The sequence below is a fragment of the Microcaecilia unicolor genome, chromosome 8 (assembly GCF_901765095.1).
Source record: "Microcaecilia unicolor chromosome 8, aMicUni1.1, whole genome shotgun sequence".
Taxonomy (NCBI): domain Eukaryota; kingdom Metazoa; phylum Chordata; class Amphibia; order Gymnophiona; family Siphonopidae; genus Microcaecilia; species Microcaecilia unicolor.
In genome coordinates, this window is record NC_044038.1 from 31,539,389 (window position 1) to 31,562,220 (window position 22,832).

General features: G+C 44.9%; 1 protein-coding gene across 1 annotated transcript in view; it reads right to left on the reverse strand.

Moving 5' to 3' along the window:
• Window positions 1-21,639, reverse strand: part of XYLT1 (xylosyltransferase 1) — a 486,604-nt gene extending 464,965 nt beyond the window's left edge. The window contains exon 1 of the mRNA XM_030211542.1: window positions 21,368-21,639. Within this exon, the coding sequence (XP_030067402.1) occupies window positions 21,368-21,619 (252 nt within the window). The 5' untranslated portion in view covers window positions 21,620-21,639. The remainder of the gene's footprint in view (window positions 1-21,367) is intronic.
• Window positions 21,640-22,832: the final 1,193 nt, after the last annotated feature.

The following is a 22,832-nucleotide window of genomic DNA, read 5'->3' on the forward strand; positions in this document are numbered from 1 at the left end:
ACATATTTTATATCATTGTTGATAATTTACATCATTGTTGATCTCACTATGACTTGATAATGAGTGCGACTGTTGTGCAGACTGGATGGACCATTCAGGCTTTTGTCACCTGTCATCCATTATGTTACTGACAGAAAGTTGCCTTAACACATGGTCGGGAAAGGGCTGACTCACTGGACTGGACTAGACTAGCTGATTCTGATTGTAACAGTATGCATAACTGCGCTTAGAAGGTACTGGATTGGACAGTTCTGCCAGTGGCATAATCAAGGGGAGGGGGGCCTTGGGGCCCCCACTTTGGGCTCAGGTCTCCTCCAAATGTGCAACTCCCATTAAATGGCTGACAGGGATGTTTAAGCCCCGCCAGCCAAAGAAATTCGTTATCAAGCTGTTCCCCTCCTCCTCGCGCTGCTGCAACACATAGAGGGGCATAATCGAACAGAAACGCCTATCTCCATGGGCGTTTATCTCCGAGAACGGGTCCGTGAAGGGGCGGACCCAAGCGTATTTTCGAAAAAATTAGACGTCCATGTTTTATTCGCCAAGTTGTGAGCTGGGCGTTTTTGCTTTTCAGCGATAATGGACAATGAAATCGCCCAGCTCAAAAACGAATAAATCCAAGGCATTTGTTCGTGGGAGGGGCCAGGAGTCGTAGTGCACTGGTCCCCCTAACATGCCAGGACACCAACCAGGCACCCTAGGGGGCACTTTTACAAAAACAGAACAAAAGGTAAAAGAGCTCCCAGGTGCATAGCACCCTTCCCTTGTGTGTAGAGCCCCCCAAATCCTCCTCAAAACCCACTGCCCACAAGTCTACACCATTACTATAGCCCTAAGGAGTGAAGGGGGGCACCTACATGTGGGTACAGTGGGTTCGGGGGGGGGGTTGGACGACTAAGCATTAAGCAGCACAATTGTAACAGGTAGGGGGGGATGGGCCTGGGTCCACCTGCCTGAAGTCCACTGCACCCCCTAACAACTGCTCCAGGGACCTGCATACTGCTGCCAGGGAGGTGGGTATGACATTTGAGGGTCAAAATAAAAAGTTGTGAAACATCATTTTTTGAGGTGGGAGGGGGTTTATGACCACTGGGGGAGTCAGGGGAGGTCATCCCCGATTCCCTCCAGTGGTCATCTGGTCATTTAGGGCACTTTTTGGGGCCTTATTCGTGAAAAAACAGGGTCCAGGAAAAGTGCCCTAAATTCTAGCTAAAAACGCATACTTTTGTCCCATTATCTGTGAAATGCGCCCATCTCTGTTCGGCAGATAACCACGCCCCAGTTCCGCCTTCGCCACACCTCTGACACGCCCCCATCAACTTTGTCCGCATCCGCGACGGAGTGCAGTTGAAAACGTCCAAAATCGGCTTTCGATTATACCGCTTTATTCGTTTTTGTGAGATAAACGCCCATCTCCCGATTTAGGTCGGAACTTGGGCGTTTTTCTCGTTCGATTATAAGCTGGATAAGAAGTCAGCAGCGTACCTCCAGCTGCCGATGCCAAAACTCCTCCTTGCACATGCTCAGTTCATGCAAGGACATGGTCTGGCTGGTGGGGCTTCAGGTTTAAGGCTTCAGTCATATAAAATATACTTCTAAGTGGTTAACAAAGCATTTAATAGGGAAATAAAATATAATTAAAATACAAGCAAGGCAAACAGGGAAGACAAACCCAAGCAAAACAAAAACACATACAATAGGGACACACAGAAGGGATAAGAATTAAACTAAATTACAGAGCCATCAAACATATAAACGGCGAGTGACCGACTCACTCGCAAATGCGCAGTAGAGACTTCCCTCTCTGTCCCGCCCCCGCGTCAATACGTGATGACGAGGGCGGGACAGAGAGGGAAACTGCGCCGCCGAGGTTGATACCGCCCCCCCCCCCCGCCCGCCCGAGGTCGCCGCTACCGTCCCCCCCCCCCACACCCGGCCCGGGCCCTCTCTCCGCTACTAAACTTACACATCCATTCGCCGGAACGCAGCACGCACATCAGCTGAGCTGCCGTCGGCCTTCCTTCCCTGCCTGTGTCCCGACCTCGCTGACGTTACGTCACAGGACGGCGGGACACAGGCAGAGAAGGAAGGGCCGACGGCAGCTCAGCTGATGTGCATGCTACGTTCCGGCGATTGGATGTGTAAGTTTAGTAGCAAAGAGAAGGCCCGGGCCGGGTGGAGGAATGGCGGCGACTCCGGGGGTGGGGGGGGGGGAACGGTAGCGGTGGCGACCTCGTGGGGAGGGAGAAAGGGAGGGGGAAGGAAAACCCCAATACCAGCCCGTTTTTACGGGCTCAACGGCTAGTAAACACATAAAGGGAAAGTGGGTATAGGTAAAAACAGAGGTGAACTGCAACAAGCGACTATAGAAATGTGGAAAGAATAAAGCATGAGTCAGGTTATAGAGAATACTTGTTTAAAGAGGTAAGTCTTCAGAGCAATTTTAAATTTCTGAGAGGATAATTCAGCCCTAAGAGTGGCTAGTTCCAAATGGACGGGGTTAGTGCAGCAGGCTTTGATCCTGGTAACCTGGGTTCAATTCCCACTGCAGCTCCTAGTGACCTTGGGCAAGTTACTTAACCCTCCACTGCCCCAGGTACAAAAGCTTAGACTGTGAGCCCTCTAGGAACAGAGAAAGTACCTGCAAATAATATAATGTGTACAGTGTTGCGTACATCTAGTAGCGCTATGGAAATGATTAATAGTAGTTGTAGTAACACTAAAACAGGAATGACAAAATAAAGGTACAGTAAGAAGATACTGACTGGAGGAACAGAGGGTTTGAGAAGGAACATCTGAAATAAGAAGACTGAAGATAAAGGAAGGTGAGCCAGTATTAATAACTTGATGATGTACAATAATTAAAGATTTAAAAGCCATGCAGGAGGATCCAGGAAGCCAATGCTCAGGGATGAGAAGACAGGATCCATAATCAAACTTTTTCTTGATAAGGAGTAATTTAACAGCAGTATTCTGAATTAATTGAAGTCTACAGATTAAGGTACATGGTAAACCATGGTATAGGGAATTACAGTAATCTATTTTAGATATAATTAGCCAGAAGCTGTTCCCAAGAGAGAAAAAGTATGCGGTAATTGAGAAGGAAGCTCTAGCTGTCAAGCGGGCCCTTGATACATTCCAATATTATTTGTTGAGGCAACATTTCCTGCTGTCATCAACCATCAGCCCCTTCAGTGGATGGCTCAACCTAAAGGCTCAAATGCGCGTATCATGCGCTGGTTCCTTAGCCTCCAGACCTTTAGCTATCGGGTGAAACGTCAGGTGGACCGAGAACATGCTAATGCAGACTTTTGTCTCAGGAGGTGGACCCTGATATGGCAAGCACTCAACCGGGCAGGGTTGAGCTGAGGGGGAGGATATGTGAGGTGGTATACAGAACACTGCCCCTCACCCTTAAGAAGGATCCCTCAGGTAGTCTAATCCACCTTAAAACCACTAGTCCCACCCAGAGAGGAAGTGAGACAGGTGGGGTGGAGCCAAAAGGACAGGAACCAGGAAATATAAAAGGCAGGGCCAGAATGGGGTTAAGCAGGTCTAGGGAAGGAAGAACTGAAGCTCCAGCAGTCACCTTTAAGACATACATTTAACTACAACGACCTGTCTGGGGTAAGTCAACCTTTTGATTTGAAGACTTGGAAGCCTTATTCTGAGGTCTGGAAACTTAGAGAGAGAAGCTTACAGGCTGTGTTTGGGTCATGGCAGTCACATGCCACAGGCTGTGGTTTAGGCCCCGTCAGCCACAGGCCCATGCTGAGACTTTTCACAGAATTAAGGAGACTTTACTTGGCCCTGTGAAGTAACAGGCTTCAGGACTAAGTGAATAAAGTGCTTGCCTTATTTTACAACTTTGGCCTGACCTCAACCCTCACTCACAGTATCAGAGCATGGATAAAGACAAACTGAGCTGGAACATACAAGTGGAGGAGTGGCCTAGTGGTTAGGGTGGTGGACTTTGGTCCTGAGGAACTGCGTTCGATTCCCACTTCAGGCACAGGCAGCTCCTTGGGACTCTGGGCAAGTCACTTAACCCTCCATTGCCCCATGTAAGCCGCATTGAGCCTGCCATGAGTGGGAAAGCACGGGGTACAAATGTAACAAAAAAATAGGACCTTACAAAACGAAATCCCCGTGAGGCATGGAACATAGTCTTGACTGTAGCAGAAATTTGTGCTTTAAAACTCAACTGATATTTGATTAGGGCTCCTAGTTTTCTGATAGCATCTAAAAAAATGATTGGAGAATCCTGAAGCAAAAGGGAAACTGTAGGTTTAGATGAACAGCCAGTAATCCACATAGTGAACGTTTTTGACGAATTCAATTTCAGGTGATGTCTAGTAAGCCAGGAGACCATGACATCAAAGGGAAGTAAGATCAACTGATAAACAATCAACATAAAAAACTAAAAGAATGTCATTTGCATAGAAGAAACTGCTAATTCTTGAGTCTTGGGACTAAGGCGGGAAGAGAGTTTTGAAAAAGACTAAAGAGTACGGGAGCAAGAACAGATGCTTGAGGGACACCACAGGAGATGGGCAAGGAATGGGAGAACGTAAAATTGGAAAATAACATAAAAGGCTCTACCTTCTAAGAAGGATGCAAACCACTATAAAGTAAAACCTCCCAGCCTGCGATCAGCAACATGTGTTCGAAGTAAATGACGATCGACTGCATCACTGAGAACAGGTTCAGGGACATGGCAAAGTCTAGAAAACTATCAACCTCACTGAGTAGTGAAATCATAATGGATTCTGTATTGTGACCAGTCTAAAACAACCTTCGCAACTAGTTTGGATAAGTAAGAATGATGTGATACCGATTGATCCAACACAGAGATACAGTGGTGGAAATAAGTATTTGATCCCTTGCTGATTTTGTAAGTTTGCCCACTGACAAAGACATGAGCAGCCCATAATTGAAGGGTAGGTTATTGGTAACAGTGAGAGATAGCACATCACAAATTAAATCCGGAAAATCACATTGTGGAATGTATATGAATTTATTTGCATTCTGCAGAGGGAAATAAGTATTTGATCCCCCACCAACCAGTAAGAGATCTGGCCCCTACAGACCAGGTAGATGCTCCAAATCAACTCGTTACCTGCATGACAGACAGCTGTCGGCAATGGTCACCTGTATGAAAGACACCTGTCCACAGACTCAGTGAATCAGTCAGACTCTAAACTCTACAAAATGGCCAAGAGCAAGGAGCTGTCTAAGGATGTCAGGGACAAGATCATACACCTGCACAAGGCTGGAATGGGCTACAAAACCATCAGTAAGACGCTGGGCGAGAAGGAGACAACTGTTGGTGCCATAGTAAGAAAATGGAAGAAGTACAAAATGACTGTCAATCGACAAAGATCTGGGGCTCCACGCAAAATCTCACCTCGTGGGGTATCCTTGATCATGAGGAAGGTTAGAAATCAGCCTACAACTACAAGGGGGGAACTTGTCAATGATCTCAAGGCAGCTGGGACCACTGTCACCACGAAAACCATTGGTAACACATTACGACATAACGGATTGCAATCCTGCAGTGCCCGCAAGGTCCCCCTGCTCCGGAAGGCACATGTGACGGCCCGTCTGAAGTTTGCCAGTGAACACCTGGATGATGCCGAGAGTGATTGGGAGAAGGTGCTGTGGTCAGATGAGACAAAAATTGAGCTCTTTGGCATGAACTCAACTCGCCGTGTTTGGAGGAAGAGAAATGCTGCCTATGACCCAAAGAACACTGTCCCCACTGTCAAGCATGGAGGTGGAAATGTTATGTTTTGGGGGTGTTTCTCTGCTAAGGGCACAGGACTACTTCACCGCATCAATGGGAGAATGGATGGGGCCATGTACCGTACAATTCTGAGTGACAACCTCCTTCCCTCCACCAGGGCCTTAAAAATGGGTCGTGGCTGGGTCTTCCAGCACGACAATGACCCAAAACATACAGCCAAGGCAACAAAGGAGTGGCTCAGGAAGAAGCACATTAGGGTCATGGAGTGGCCTAGCCAGTCACCAGACCTTAATCCCATTGAAAACTTATGGAGGGAGCTGAAGCTGCGAGTTGCCAAGCGACAGCCCAGAACTCTTAATGATTTAGAGATAATCTGCAAAGAGGAGTGGACCAAAATTCCTCCTGACATGTGTGCAAACCTCATCATCAACTACAGAAGACGTCTGACCGCTGTGCTTGCCAAGGGTTTTGCCACCAAGTATTAGGTCTTGTTTGCCAGAGGGATTAAATACTTATTTCCCTCTGCAGAATGCAAATAAATTCATATACTTTCCACAATGTGATTTTCCGGATTTAATTTGTGATGTGCTATCTCTCACTGTTACCAATAACCTACCCTTCAATTATGGGCTGCTCATGTCTTTGTCAGTGGGCAAACTTACAAAATCAGCAAGGGATCAAATACTTATTTCCACCACTGTATATCCAAAGATTTCTTGACAATAGGATGAATGGCTTGCTTCCATGAATGGGGAATTTGACTGGAAGTTGGGTTTTACTGAGGCAATTGGAAGAAGGCCACGTTGTCCAGGGATGTAGCCTGCAGTCTATTTTGGGATGGACTGGGGGGCACGCATTCCCTGCCCCCTCCACCATGTTAACTTTCATACGTTTGCTGGTGACGATGCTGAAGCCCTGCCAATCAAAGAAATCTGCTGCCCACAGCATGCCTCCAGCCACCAATGCCAGTATTCCTCGAACATGCTCAGTTCAAGTATGCTCAGTTTGGGACTTCTCACTCATGCTCTGGAGTCGGCAATTGGAGGCACACCGCCAACTTCCGCATTACAGAATCAGCACAAGGAGGTGGGCAGCAGCTCGGCCACTATATTTCTTTGGCTGGAAGGCCTTCGGCATTCCCACCAGCAATGGTATGTTTAACGTGCATGTGCACCGGGGGGAGGGGAGGAGGAGAGGAGGAATGCGTTGCCAACTCTGCTGCACAGTTATACTACCAATAACTGTCCTTCACTTTGTCTAGAAAGTTTCAATAAACTGCTTCAGATTTGAAGACCCTTCTCTGCACCCCTTTGACCTCTTCCTGCACCCCTTGAGTATGGGCACCACTGCTTAAGAACTTCTGATCTGATAAAAAAATTACCACTTAATTTTACCAACATGTTAAAATTGTGATGAATATCTCTGTGCCATTGGTACGGGTACATATCATATCTTTTTCTCTTGACCATTTTAACTCTAAATATTACAAGAACACAAAATGAGATCCATTGACTATTCTGTCACACTGTAAAATAAGCATATTTTCCCCACACAGGATTTCAAATACATTATTAGGCAAAAATGTACAGTTATCTGCCACAAAAATGCATGTTAAAGATTTTGCTTCAGTGCCTGTTTGGGCTCTTTGCAATTACCATCATCCCTTTAATTGACATATAAGGACAAACCAGAGCTATTAACAAAGTATAAAAAAAAATGGTTTCTTCCTTTCACACTTAAGAGAACTGCAGCCATCCAATAAGGTGTCAAAGCTTCCGACCAGTGTATCACAGTTGATAGTAATTCCTCTTATAATTAGGGCTTCTATTTTTAGGTGCTTATTTTCCAGTTCATTAGTGGTCATTTGATAAATTGGTGTTTATTGGAGTATTTGCAGCGTGCTATTGATTTGATTTATTTTTTTTTAATTTTAATTTTTATTATTTAAATTTTCCAATATATCACCACATAAAGTGAATATGCAATCGGCATTATTTAACATTAGGAAACAAAAATGATAAGCATATATCTTTACAGCGCATTTGTCCACAAGTTAAAGAAATTTGATTCCAAGATTAAGGAAATTAAAAAAGAAAAAAAGATACAAAAATTAATAATCAATAGATGCTTCCTCTGGTTCAGACCCCAGCCTGCTAAATTAGGGAAGGTTTACTATATTCACATCAACTCTTGCATCAATAAACTCTTTCAACTGTTTTGGATCTACAAACTGAAAATGTTTACCCTCAAGCACCACATTACTTGATTTGATTTATTGTTGGGTCTCTTTTCTAGATAGGTAGGGTATGGTGGTAAGGGGGTTTTGAAAAAGACTAAAGCATAGGGGAGCGAGAATAGATGCTTGATACACAACAGGAACTTTCTCTGTCCAGATGAATCAAGTACGCACATTTCTGCAGCAAAAGCATCACCAGCACAGAAAAAAAAAACCAAGAAAAACATAGTGCAGAATCCAAGGTGGGCATGAGGAAACGTGAGAAAAGATTAAGAGAAGCAACGCGTTTTTGAAATTTCTCCAATAACCCCCAGATTCTGTACAGGTCGCCCCAAATGGCGTGTAAACTAATTAGTTAATGAGCCGTTAACCATCAATTATGGATGTTAATTGGCAATAACTTGGACTTACACGTGAATCTGCCACTGCTCTATTTTGTAACGCTGCGCGCCCCAAGTGTCTTAGGCGTAACCCAAAAGAGGGTGTGGCCATGGGAGGGGCATGGATGGGGCGGGGCATTCCAAAACTTTCAGCACAGTGTTACAGAATTTGGGGGATGTTGCCCAAGTTGCCCGCCAGGATTTGCACCCAGTTTCAGCAAGCGTAAGCCCTCAAACCCAAAGTTGGGCGCAGGAATCTGCACTAAGGGGTCCTTTACAAAGCCGCAATCAAAAGTGGCCAGCGGTAGTATTACCACGTGGGATTGTCGAGTGCTGAAGCCACTTTTTACCACAGCCATAAAAAGCCTTTTTTTTGGCATCCTTAATGGCTGTGTGCTAAATTCATGGCAGTAATCAGGCAGCTTATGGCAATGGAAGTGTGCTGCCCAATTACCGCAGACCACGTCTACTCTCTGCCCACTGCACTAGAGAATAATTTCTATTTTCCAGGGCGGGAAATGGCGCATGCTGAAGCCAGAACTACCGCAGGTCATCTGCCCCCTGAGCATTATTCTATTCAGGACACTCAGCCTGGAACACCTTCTGTAGAATAGCTCTTAGATGAACTTAATTGGTTAACAAGCGAATCAGCACCAATAACTGCCACAAAACAAGCAATTATTGACATTAATTGGCATTAATTAGAATTTATGCACAGAACTAAGTGTATTCTGTAATGTGATGTGATGCACGTAAATACTAAGTTGCAGAGTTGAAAAGGGGGCGTGGTCATAGGCGGGGAATGGGTGGGTCATGGGCGTTTCTAAATTCTATGCTCGTTGTTATAGAATAACTGCCCACAGCTAAATTTAGTTGTGCGGATGGGCACTCGGCGTATTCTGTAATCCACACAGAAATGTAGTTGTACTTTAGAGACTACGCCTAGGTGTATATTTTTTTCAGTGCCGATTTTTCAGGTGTCATAGTCTAATCCATTATGTACTTATAATGTATTTTCTTCTAAACGATTTAAACACTATTATAAAATAAAATATTATATAGGCTTATAAAATATACAGAAACATAGACAGATATACTGATGCATAGAAAAATAATCCTGGAAAAGGTTAACTGGAACACAATTTTATTGTGAGTACAAGCAAAACACCAAAAAAAATAGCAAACTTAGGGGTGTTTTACAAAGGCGCGTTAGATGCTACGTGCATGCAACACACACCAAAACAAGAGTACCATCAGGCTACAGCACCCCCCCTGGTGGTAATTTCAGATTTGGCGTGCGCCCATACTGCCTGGATGATTTATTTATTTCCTCCCACGTGCATCATTTCCAGCAGTAATCGGCACTTGGCGCGTGCTGACCAGTCACCGGGCGTTCAGCACGTGAACCCTTACCGCTAGATCAATGGGTGGTGTCAAGGGCTCAGGCCAGTTTTGGGCGCACACTGGTTTCAGTTTTAACACAGGCCCTTTTTCCGTCCAATTAAAAAAAAACCCCTTTTTGCCGACACGGTAAAAATTGGCCCGCCAAGGGCCCAATACAGCTTAGTAAAAGGACACTCAGGGCTTCTTCGCATTCAGCGCACGCTAATCGGTAGTGCTGCTTCGTAAAAGGGGTCCTAAGTCTGGCCACAAGGAGAGGGAGAAAGGCAGGGCATGAGTTCATTCTTTTTCCCTTTCTCCCATCCCTGATTCTTTCCTCCGCTACGGGTTGGGGGTTTGCAGGCTTGGCAAAAGGGCAGTAGCTCCCTCCCGCTGAACTCTGGGTGAAAACATGAAGCTAGCATTGCATGCACAACTTAACTGAATCAGCGCCGACAATTGGTACTTAACTACCAATTAGCAGCACTAATTGGCTTTAATTAGAATTTACGTAGACAACTTTCTAGGCCTATTCTATAACGTGCTGTGTGCAAATTCTAATGTGCCCAGCTGAAAAGGGGGCATGGCCATGAGGGTAGAATGGGCGGGTCATGGGCGTTTCAGAAAACTATATGCACTATTATGGAATACACCCGATCTTTTAGGCACAGGTATTTAGGCCTGGTTTTAAGTGCCTCAATTGGTGCGCCTAAATTTTAGGTGCAAGAATGGCCACTAAGCATATTCTGTAAACTAAACCTAACTTTAGGTGCAGTTTATAGAATTGTGCTAAGCATCTGGTTTTTCAGAGCCAATTTTAAAGTGCCATTTAAAGAATTTGGCCCTAATAGTTAGTGCAAGATTACCAAGTGAGCCCTTACTGCCTACAAAATGGCAGTAAGTACTCAAGCGTTTGTTTGTTTGTTTGTTTTTTAAATGGTTGCGCACGAATTACAAAATTGGAAAATCAGCCATTTTATAGCTGCAGCAAAAATAGCCTTAGCGCATGGAAAAAATCCACGCAAGAGTGCGCTAAGACCACATTTTGCCACACCTTAATAAAAGGGCCGCTCAATGAGCTACACCAGACCTTCCTGGAGAATTCTACATTGGCCAAAGAACGAGGGAAAACCTGTAGGACAGTAACAACCCTGAGCCTGCTGCACTTAGCCGAGTCTGCAAATTACCTGGTGCTTGCTTCTGTCTAACCTGATTTAATGACCCCCGTTTCATCAATCCAGCACTAATCAGACGGCTCCAAAATCCTCTAGTCACACATGGCCAGCATCCGTTTTTCAAATGTGTTTGCTCAGACATAGAAAAGCAAAAATCTTTTGGAAAACTAGGGCACATATTTACAAGCCCAAAGCGCTTCAGAAAATATATGTACTGTTACTTTTCAAGTTCAGTGAAGTATGGAGGATGTCAAAGGACCCCCGAAATGCAAGCGTCATTAAAAGACTGTCGTATCTCCGTTTGAACAGGAGAACCAACAGACAACTGGATTGTCAAGTTAAGGCGCTTTTGCATTTTGTTCAGTTTGACAGTTGTATATAATGTGATGTGAAGCCAGGAACATAATAGTATGCCATTTTATTTAAATTGTCTAGGAGTGAAGTTACAGGGACAAGCTTTATGCACTCAGTAGTTGGAGGAGGTTTTTACAGAACTGTCTTTTTTGTACCTATTTGGAGTTCTTCACCGTTTTCTTTTTCCTCTTCCTGTTTGAAAATAAGAAACCAATGATAATACCTGGGGCTTCCAAATGAAGCAACACTATTAAGCACTTACTGGTGATCGGGAGGCTGCTGGGAGCTTTGAGGTTTCATTTTGTTTAAATTTAGTGTGTGTTATTGTCCCTGTGCCTTTCCTCTTATTGTTATAAAATTACCCTCCATATGGGGAAATGTTTCTCGAATTCACCTCTCCTGTGCAGTGGGTCAGCAGCATCAGCTGAGATTTCAAGGAGCAGAGTATAATGTGCCCCACCAGACTGAAACAACAGTAAGGACTTTATTTCTTTATGGGGCCCTTTTACTATGTCCGTAAGCGCCTACAAACGTCCAACGTGCGCCAATTCTGAGTTACCGCCCGGCTATCGCGTGACTCTTGCGGTAATTTCATTTTTGGCGTGCGTCCGCTATGTACGTCTGAAAAATATTTTTATTTTCTGGCGCACGTCAGCTACGCGCGCCAAGTGGCATTTGGCTCGCAGAGGTCATTACTGCCCAGTTACCGCATGAGACCTTACCACTAGGTCAATGGCTGGCGGTAAGGTCTCAGACCCAAAATGGACACACGGTAATTTTCATTTTGCCGCACGTCCATTTTCGGCAAAAAAAGGACTTTTGTACAGGTACGCTGAAAAATGATTCTGCGAGCACCCAAAACCCACGCCTACACTATCACATGCCATTTTTCAGCGCACCTTAGTAAAAGGACCCCTGTGCTTGGATGAGAATGGCAGAAATCTGAGAAGCCCTGGACTGATCTGGGCACCAGAGGATTGGACTGCATTTTCCCTACTGCCTCATTTGCATATACTCTGTGTGTTACTCAAACCCTTAGATTATAAGTATTTCTGACAGTAATCCAGACCAGCGTGGACAATATTGACTAATGCAAACTTCCTCCATGAATCCATAATGTGCCTGGTGCTCTAATTTATGTGTCTGTTTGTTCACCTTGAGTGGAAAGGATACCATGGATCATGACCTTGTAGGGCAGGACCATATAATAGAACTAAGGTTTTATGTTAGGAGGTTAATAAACAAGGCAAGTGTCTTGTGGCACCATACCATAGGAGGTCTTAAACCAGCCTTAAGCTACCAAAGACTGAGGGCCTGCCCCTGGGCCCCAACCTTCACCCTGGGTCAATGTGTAGGTTCTTCCTGTTGGCAGAGGACTCATAATCTGCTATGATGAATGGGTAGAACCTGTGTTATATTTATTTATTTATATTTATTGCTTTTTCTGTGTTTAACCCAAATGTCCTGAAGTTGAGTTTTCACATTACAGAATGGGTTTATTGAGAGTGTGCGTTGTCAAGAAAGAGATTGTTTAGCATTATATGCAAAGATCTGGTATTAAACTTCCCTATCAAAAAAAGTGGGAATCAGTGCTATTGTCTACATATGAATCATCACAATGGGCAAAAATATTTAAATACTTATTGAAAATCTCAGTTGCCACACCCCTGGTGGAAAAATGGATATAAGATGTAATATCAGTGGTACTTCACCCCTCATAGATTGTCACAAATATTTAACACTGGATCAAAAGCTTGCTGGTGTCAATGCGGGGGGGTCCAGGTACTTTTTGGCATATATGGCGAACATGTCCTAAACTTCAAAACTTTTGGACTGCTCTTCATTCTCAACTTCTTCACTGCACTCCAGGGCTTCCCACTATGAAACGGGATACCTACTTGTTGAATGTACGGATGCCAGGAATCAAGAAAGAGCGTCACTAATTTTTGTCTCACGTTTACACAGCTGATCGGATATTAGTGGCAAAGTACTGGAAGCAAACCACACTTCCCTCAGTGGCTCAGGTTTTCAAAAAAGTGGATTATTGTACTCTTATGTCTAAGCTCATAGCTAAAAAAAACGTGGACATCTTTTGCAGTTCTCAAAAATATGGACACCTTATATGCAATGGCAAGATATTTCAATATGAAGGACCTAGTTATTATAATAGTTAATCACCGCTATTGATGTCCTTGCACTGCTGTACTAGCAGGGTCGGTGAGGGGGAGGGGATTTGAAAAAACAAAAAACAAATTTATCATTTACAACATGTTTGTTGTTTGCATTCTAAATAAAATATATATTTTTAAAAAGTTATGCGCGTTGTTATAGAATATGCCTGGACCAGAGCGGATCTCTAGGCTCGCTATACAGAAACTGGGGGTATATGACAGGAAATGTGAAACTATAATACAGCTGTCCAAAAGCATAAATCAGAAAAAGAAGTAAAAAGTCAAAATGCACACCAGTTTTTTTTTAATCTCTTGAAATGTTTAGACATGTACTTAGAAATCTCCTTATGCTACTGCTGATAATGATCTGCCAAGCAGTGTCCTAATTTGGATTTGAATTTAAGTCGTCTTTTCAGCAGCAGCTCAAGGCATGTTACATTCCGGTACAATATATCAATAGTGAGAGAAGCTGAATTAAAATAAAAACAGTAGCCTTTTCCCCTCAGGCATTAAATAAAATGAGAGCAAAAGTGGGGAATCTGAAGTCTTATTGACAAATTTCTTTTTATTTTACATTTGTACCCCGTGCTTTCCCACTCATGGCAGGCTCAATGTGGCAATGGAGGGTTAAGTGACTTGCCCAGAGTCACAAGGAGCTGCCTGTGCCTGAAGTGGGAATAGAACTCAGTTCCCCAGGACCAAAGTCCACCACCCTAACCACTAGGCCACTCCTCCACTATTGCTACTATTCGAGATTCTACATGGAATGTTGCTATTCCACTAGCAACGTTCCATGTAGAAGTCGGCCCTTGCAGATCACCAATGTGGCCGTGCAGGCTTCTGCTTCTGTGAGACTGACGTCCTGCACGTATGTGCAGGACGTCAGACTCACAGAAACAGAAGCCTGCGCAGCCTTCTACATGGAATGTTGCTAGTGGAATAGCAACATTCCATGTAGAATCTCCAATAGTATCTATTGTATTTTTGTTACATTTGTACCCCGCGCTTTCCCACTCATGGCAGGCTCAATGCGGCTTACATGGGGCAATGGAGGGTTAAGTGACTTGCCCAGAGTTACAAGGAGCTGCCTGTGTCTGCAGTGGGAATCAAACCCAGTTCCCCAGGACCAAAGTCCACCACGCTAACCACTAGGCCACTCCTCCTCTGTGGAGTAGCATAGTGGTATTATGGTCGGAGCACAGCTTCAGCAGCATTCCTGCATGGGGGGGGGCAGCAAAAACCCATCTGGGCAACACCCCAGAAATCCCTCCATGCCTGTCCCTCCTTCCTGAGTATGAAAATATAATAGCAAAACCCACATGAGACATCCAGTCTCTCATTATCTGTGAAACTCCACCAAGCCAGGAAATAAGTACATAAGCATCGCCATGGCTGGGACAGACCAAGGGTCCATCGAGCCCAGCACCCTGTCACCGACAGTGGCCAAAAGAACAAGCAATTTGTCCCGCCCATCCTAGAAATGGCGTATTATTCCCTCGTCCATTCAGTAACATTTTACGGCCTTGTCCTCCAGGAAGCCGTCCAACCTTTTCTCTTTTGAAGTCCGCTAAGTTAACCGCCTTAACCACTTTTTCCGGCAGCAAATTCCAGAGTTTAACTACCCGTTGGGTAATATTTGTAGTACTGCTACTGTTGCTTTAACAGCTATCCAAATTCTAAAAACAAAAATCCTACACCACTTTCAGCAACGGGGCCATGTGAGAACAAATGTGAAATACAGGTTAATAAAGTTGAAACAAATACAAAAGACAGGCTGCATACACCACTAGCAACATGTATAGGGCTACATTTCACTGCACATGCCATTAAAGCAAAAAAAAAAAAAAGTTTCCCTTTTAAACGAACAATAATAATAATAATAATCCTGTGATACTGCATGACACCTGACATCCATGACAATACATGCTACCTCCAGAGAGGTGGTGGGAAGCTGAGGGAGAGGATAAATGGGAGCAAAGGAGGGGAATTTGAGTGTTCCCAATGCAATGAACTGCACAGTACCGCAACACCGGGAGGCTGAAACAGTACAACACAGCAGACTTTAGAACAAGGCATTCCTCTAATCAGCCGTGGCTCTCCCTCACATACGTCCACAACTTTCGGTTCCCCAACCATTTCCACCAACCACCTGCACATGCAGTGGTCTTCACTTTTACTACTCAGGCCCAGATACATTAAAGACATTGGTAATTCCCGTTCCCTACTGATTCCATAGCGAATCGGTAGGGAACGGGAATGCATCAACGATAGGGAATGCAAATGAGCTACTCGTTGTAGCTCACTTGCATTCTCTAGTCCTTCGGTACCTGAGTCGGAGAATCGGGACGTCCCTTTAGATTAGGCTCCTCTTCCTGGTCTCTTCAGCCAATCAAAGCGGGCTTAGCTGGCTGTTGTCAGCGAAACGCGCTCTGATTGGCTGAAGAGACCAGGAAGAGGAGCCTAATCTAAAGGGACGTCCCGATTCTCCGGCAACCAGGAAAACATAAAAGTTTTGCTGTGAAGGGGCGGCGAAGACAAAATAGAAGGGGGGAAAAAACCCCAGCGCCGGCAGAACTGCAAAAAAAAGACGTCTCTCAGAAGCGCAGGGAGAGTACGTCCTTAAAGGACATGCGCTCCCTGCTTTTTTTTTTTTTTTACCTTTTTTGGGGGCCCTTTTCCTTTCCGATTCCCTCACAGGAGCCCTAACAAGAGGTCAGACATCTCGTTAGGGTTCCTACGGTAAGGGAATCGGAAAAACGGTAGTGCATCTCATTATAATGGGCTGCAACGGTAGTGCAGCTCATTATAATAGCTTTTCAATCATTTGCATTCCGGTTTCGTTGCCTGCTACCGTGGCAGGGAAAATGCCCTTAGTGCATGCCCGGGGTGAACTACTTGCGTTTTAAACTGGCTGGAACCAGTTTAAAACGCAAGTTGTGGGCTCGTTAGGTTTTGTGCTTCTGGGCCTCACTCCAATAAGCAGCAGTGTTTGAACAAAAATCCCTTGAACACTTCTGCTTGGTAAGCTTAACAGAGCGCTCCAAGCACCCACTAAAGTCAGCAGTACCCATAACGTTCAGGTGTTCTGAAAGAGATCCACTGCGTGGTTTGTTTAATTAAATATGGAACAACCACAGGAAAAATGGCCTGTGAGAAATGAAAGCTCCAACTGCATTTGGACATTTCTAGCTGAATTATAAGTCACTTTTCTCCTTCAGGTCAGTAATTCACATTCAGCTATTCCCAGGAATGGCAGCAAACTTTCCTCTGGATGTTTTCAAGTAGTGCAGGTGCTTTCAATGTTTATACTGTGGTTAGATTTATTTTATGTCATTTAAAGATTTTTTTTTCCTAATCACAGTTGAAGTGGGCATGGAGGGACACCCCCCCCCCCCAAAAAAAAAAAAAAACTTGTAGCTGCTAATGCTGAATCAGTTCACCTTCCTCCACTGCCTATATGACGTCCCTGTCCCTGCCCCCTAATGTAAGTAGGCAACCTACACTGCTGGATTTTGTTTTAATACTGTCCAAGTTTCAGAACATGTAGATCAGGGCTGGGCAACCACAGTTCTCAGGGGCCACAACCCAGTGGGGTTTTCAAGATTTCCACAAAGAATATGCATGAGTTCTATCTACAGAACATGAAAATCAATCTCATAAATATTCACTGTGGAACTCTTGAAACCCCAACTGGGTTGTGCTCCTTGAGGACTGTGGTTGACAAAAAATAAACTGCTATAACATAACACACACACACACAAAAAAAACAACCCAACAAAACACCTCAGTAAAGAGAAGTTACAAAAGGGTACATGTGCCACTCACACAAACAGGTCCACCAGAACAGGACATAATAGACTCAATTCTATAAATGGCTCCCAAATTTGAGCACTGAGAATAATCAACGCTAATCACTATTCTATAAACAGTGCTCAGAGCTGGGTGACGTTTACAGAACAGCATTTGGCACTGAGATCAGCGTCCAATTTGGGGCGCTGTAAATTCTCACACCTAAATTACGTGCGGATCTCCCTTATTCTGTAAAACGGAGCATAAATTCCAGGATCGCCCCTGATCCACCTAGGCCCCTTCCATGGCCACACCCCTTTTTTGGATCCATGTGTAAAATTTAAAACGCAGATCCCGGCACCTAAAGATGTGTGCACAAATTTTAATTAATGCCAATTAACACTAATTGATTATTACCACCCAGTTATCTGCGCTAACTGGCTCATTAATCAATCAATCAAATTGAACACACAAATTGGGTACACATTCATAAGTGTGCGTGCAATTTTGAGCGCCATATATAGAATTAGGGTGAATACTTTCTATGCATTAAAATGAAGTGTTGTAACAAGCGATAAGAAACTATTTTCTGATAAGCCCATATATACTAATCATGTCTCCACTGATCAAAAATATCTCCCAGATAAAGGCTATAAACGAAATAAAGCTTGTATAAGTGCTTATGAGAAATAAAAACAAGCCAAATACTTCTTCTACTTTTCTGCAGCTATTTTCACAACTAACATCAAAAGAAAATAGACTCTGGGCATTTTAGTGAACTCACAGTGTCAACCAAAGAGTAACTTGACTGAAATTTATAAAGCACCTACAGACATTTGGAAATGCACTCAACAGAGAAATAAAAGATCAACAAACAAGTTGCAGGTATTTCAATTGTGCTAATTTATTTATGAGTAGCTTTTGCTAACTAAGGGCCAGATGCACTAAACTTAACGAGCCAGCAACGTGGCTTTTAAACTGGTTCTAGCCAGTTTAGCGTGCAAGTAGTAAACCGGGACATGCACAAAAGGGTTCCCCGAGCCATTTTCCTGTCACGGTAGCAGCTAACGAAAGCGTAATGCAAATGAGCTAATTACTATTGTAATGTGAATGCGATGCAATGCACTATCGTTTCCGACGTGTTTTTCTTATGTGCCCGAAATGACCACCGCTGGAAAGAATCAGGGATTGGGACGTGTGAGGACGCCCAAATCAAAACTATTTGGACGTCCCTTTCGATTATGCCCCTCCAGGTCTCTCCCAGCCAATCAAAAGGGACATCCAAATAGTTTTGATTTGGGCGTCCTCACACATCCCAATCCCCGATTCTCTCCGGCGGTGGTCATTTCGGGCACGTAAGAAAAACACGTCCAAAAAGGACGCCCATCACAAAATTTGAAGAAAAAAACGTCCAAGTGCTCGTCAGAGACGTCCTTTTTTTTTTTTTTGAGCGTGACGTGTATGAAGTCGTCTTTGGGACGCGCAGAGCAGCCAGCATAACGATTGGCTGCTCTGCGCATGCTCGGCTGGCTGACTAGCTTCCCCTCCTTAGGAAGGAAATCGCGTGCAAATGAGCTAACAGCGAGCAGCTCATTTGCATGCGATTTCCTTCATGCATGCCCATTTTTTACCGATTCGTTAAGGGATCGGTAAGGGAAGGGCTCTTTCCGTGGAGTTAGTGCATCTGGCTGTAAGCTCCCTTCATCCAGTTAATGCACTGATCTGATGAAAGACACATGGCTCCTAACCACAATGAGAAAGAACTAAGATGTGTTTAAAAAATGTTATTAAAATGAATGTGTGAAACAAACTGAAAAAAAGGGGGCCCAAAACTGGGGAAAACCCCAAACAAGCAGAAAAAAAAATTTCTTGCCCTATGCACAATCACTAGTTTCTATCCATCCAAGTGGATTAACAGGGCACTTGCACAAATGGTCAGTATGAAAGGCAAACCCATCCCCAAACCATTTTGGTACATGCGGGGGTATCTGCTTGTGCAGAACTAGTTTCTTTCTTAGCTGACCCTTTTTTTCTAAGCATGCAAATGTTCTTAGTTGAAAGCCAGCAAATTGTTTTGCTTAAGTGTTTGGAGGAAGCCCCTTTTCAGAAAGCGATTCATAATTTGTCTACATTTTCAAATGCTATATGCAACCCAGGAGAGTAATATTCACTTTTGTGCTTCCACTTAAAACACAGGCAAAATAAAGCTATTTCAGCTCCAATAAATATAACCATAGCCAATCGCCATTTATTCATCTTGCGCGTTTCATCTCTACTTAACTATTTTGCTAGTTTTCTCTGAGGTCATAAATACTGCCTGTCAGACAGCTGTACATATTTACAATGTTCTTTAATAATCTAGTGTCTCGGACTTCTGAAATAATTTCCTGTTATTTACACAAAAAGTTCACCTATAATTAAACAGGAGCTTTCAAACTGAAGTGCAATTAGAGATAACGCCCACAGAAACTGGGATGTAGGTTACAGTGGCTTAGCCAAGGGTGGGCTTGGGTGGGCCTGGAGCTCAGGCCCACCAGTAGCAGCACACCTATGATGTGGCCGGCAGAGATTCCCACGCTGAAAACTCCCAATAACTGTCCCTCCTGTATACCAAGAAGCAGCGACTGATACATACTGCTTACACCGGCCCCACAGCCTTCCCTGTGACGTATTCCCGCCTATGCGGAAACAGGAAGCTGCATCAGTGGGAAGGATGTGGGGTCTACATGAGCAGTGTGTATTAGTTGCTCCTCACTGAAAATCTGAAATGTAAAAGATGTGCGGGAGAGGAGGGATATTTGAGAAACCATACGGCATGCAGGCGAGAGGAAAGACCAATCAAATCACTTATGGGATGGGGTGGGGTTCTTCTGCCCACCCATCTTAGACCCCAGGCCCACCCAAAATTGGGTGTCTGGCTACGCCCCCTGGTAGGTTAGTGTTACGTGAAAGTGATTATTACAATGGGTGGAAGTGATAGCAAGTGAGGCATCTGCTTTTGATTCAAAATCGATTCGGTCTCCGCGGAGGACTTCAGACAATCAGGAAAACGCTAAGCGTTTGCCCCTTCCAGTGTGCCACCTCTGGACCCTGCACTCGCCAGCAGAATAGGGATGCCTACAAAGCACAACCCCCTCATTAAACGACACAGCCCAAATCTGTGGTGTCCTGTTGGAAAACCTCGCTGCAAGATAAGCGCCCTACGGCGAGGGCTGAAAACGCACAGGCGCGTTCAAAACCGAAGGGGACCCCTGGAGGTGCAAATTTCATTTTCGCTGCTCAAGAACTTCGAAAATAGCAAGAAAGCGGGCTGAAGTCCCCCCGCCTATTGCAGCTGGAGGGGGTGGGTGGGAGCCTGATGGTGGCAGAGGTGGCCGCTGCTGCTGCATTCTGCACCTCTTGTCACTTTCACACGCCGGAACAAGCACGCGAGACGTGAGTGACAAGTCGATATGAGCCGCACGTTCCCACAGCACCGAGAGCCAGTGCAACAGCAGCAAAAACGGCCCAGATGCGCACACTACACACTGTCTGCAGTAGACACACGGGCTGCTGCTTTAGGAGATTAAAGTGTCTCGGCAAAAAAGGTAACTATCAGAAACGCTTTGTGAAAAAAGCCAAATCACACCAAGTGCCTCTTGTCTTTCCTCCCTGCAATAGATCAGATCCGTCGCCCTTCTTCCCTCCCTCCCCTCTCTTGCAATTTGAGCAATTAATGCAGGTTTGTTGTTTTTTTTTAAACCCAGCAACGGTGTCGTTATCAAAGTTTCGAAGGACTTTAGGTTGACGGTGCTGGAGAAATGACGGAACCTCAGTTTACGCCTGCAACACATGCAGAGTCCTGACAAAGCGCATCAGCCCTGCCGAAGTTTTTTGTGCGTTTGCTGATGCTACCGAGCGCAATTCGGGTTTCTAAGCACATCCAACGGGGGTCTGCGTAAGGGGGGGGGGGGGGTTACAGCATGAGCATGCAAGGGAAGGGACTTCTCTCCGGCATAACACTGCATCTTCCTTAACCATCGCATGAGGGCAAGTGCAAGAGCGAAGGAATGAAACCATCTGCAGGTCCATTCCGGCTCCAGTCATAAATGAATCATAGCAAAAAAAAAAAAAAAAAGCAGCGATCGGGAGCTTACCAGAATCTGGTTCTGAAGTGCATCAGCCGCCGCCGTTCTCCGCTGCTGCCGTAGCCGGGGATCGCCGCTGTTGCTGCTGCTGCCCCGGTCCCTCTTCTCCAGGCTGCCCGTGTCCCCGTTCTCGTCGCCGCCGGCGTCGAAGCTGCTGAAATTCCACACGAGCAGCGTCTGGATGAACAGCACGGTGAGCGCGGCCAGGAGCGCCGGCCGGGAGCGCCGAACCAGCCTGCGAGCGCACAGAGCGGCCCCCATCGTCTCCTCCGCCGCCAGCCCCGGAGACAGCACAGACGGCAGTATATGTGAGAGAGAGAGGCAGGCGCGCGCACGACCGCCGCCGATCGCCGTTTTTCAGACTGGCAGCGCTGGAAACGTCACCAGAAATAGGAGGGAGGGAGGGAGCGGCGGCGGGGGAGGCCATGCTGCCTGGGGTGGTGGGGAGAGGGCAGGAAGGCAGCCCCCCCCCCCTGCCTCGTCCCAGCCTCGGAGAGGAGGAGGAGAGAGTGGGGGAGGGGCAGCTAGGTGGGATTGGGGGGAGAGACGCTTTCCCCCTGTCTAATCAAAATTCAACCAATAATTTGAGAAAGGGAAAACTAAGACACTGCTGGGGCTGTAGAGCGAAAAATAAATAAGGCAGAAAAATCCACAGTATTTCCCATTCGTGTTTTAAATGAACAAGAGAGACGCTGAAGCAAGATCCCTTGTATCAGTCCAGCGTTGCTGCTTTCCTTCGGATGCTTACGAGAACAGTGCCATCTTCTGAGGGAAAAGAGTTGCAGGTTTTTGCAAGGATTGCTTTTTGCTCTTTTTGGTATGCATGAGATAGTGCAGCCAGAATCCGGGGAAGGGGCTTTGTTGTGTAATGTGAATTCTTCTTTCACTGTCCTGTGTGGCTGCTTTTGTTAATCCACAAAATGCGTAGTAGAAAATGATTTAATTTAATATAGGCGTTTATACTCTTAACCAAAGTGAGTTCAAATAATGGCCAACACAGTGGCAGCTGATACTCTTCTATTGGACTCTAACCCAATAGATTTTGTAACAAGTATTTCAGAGTTTGATGTACCCTTTATCAAGTCAGGAAGAATTAAAGTTGCACTTAGTAGCTGACTGCCTCCGAATGTTTTGAAATAATTCAAGTGGTTTAAGTGTCTCTATTGTTCTCTGAATTAGTCCTATTTCCTGGCCTGTAACTCCTGAAGAATGATGAATGTTACTAAGGTAAATTAAACAGCAGTAAAGGCTGACCCCCTTTAAGAAGAAAAACAATTTTTAAAAACATTTTTAAACATCTTATTGGTGTTTTGTTTACAATTAACTGCTCTTTTTCTAATTCATTTTTTGCAAATTGAGTTAAGCAATTATGGAAATATTCTATTTTTTTAATTAAAAAAAAATTATATTCCGTGCTATCTTAAAAAAAAAATCATCCGGGGGGGGGGGGGGGGCACAATGTCATTAATAGTCC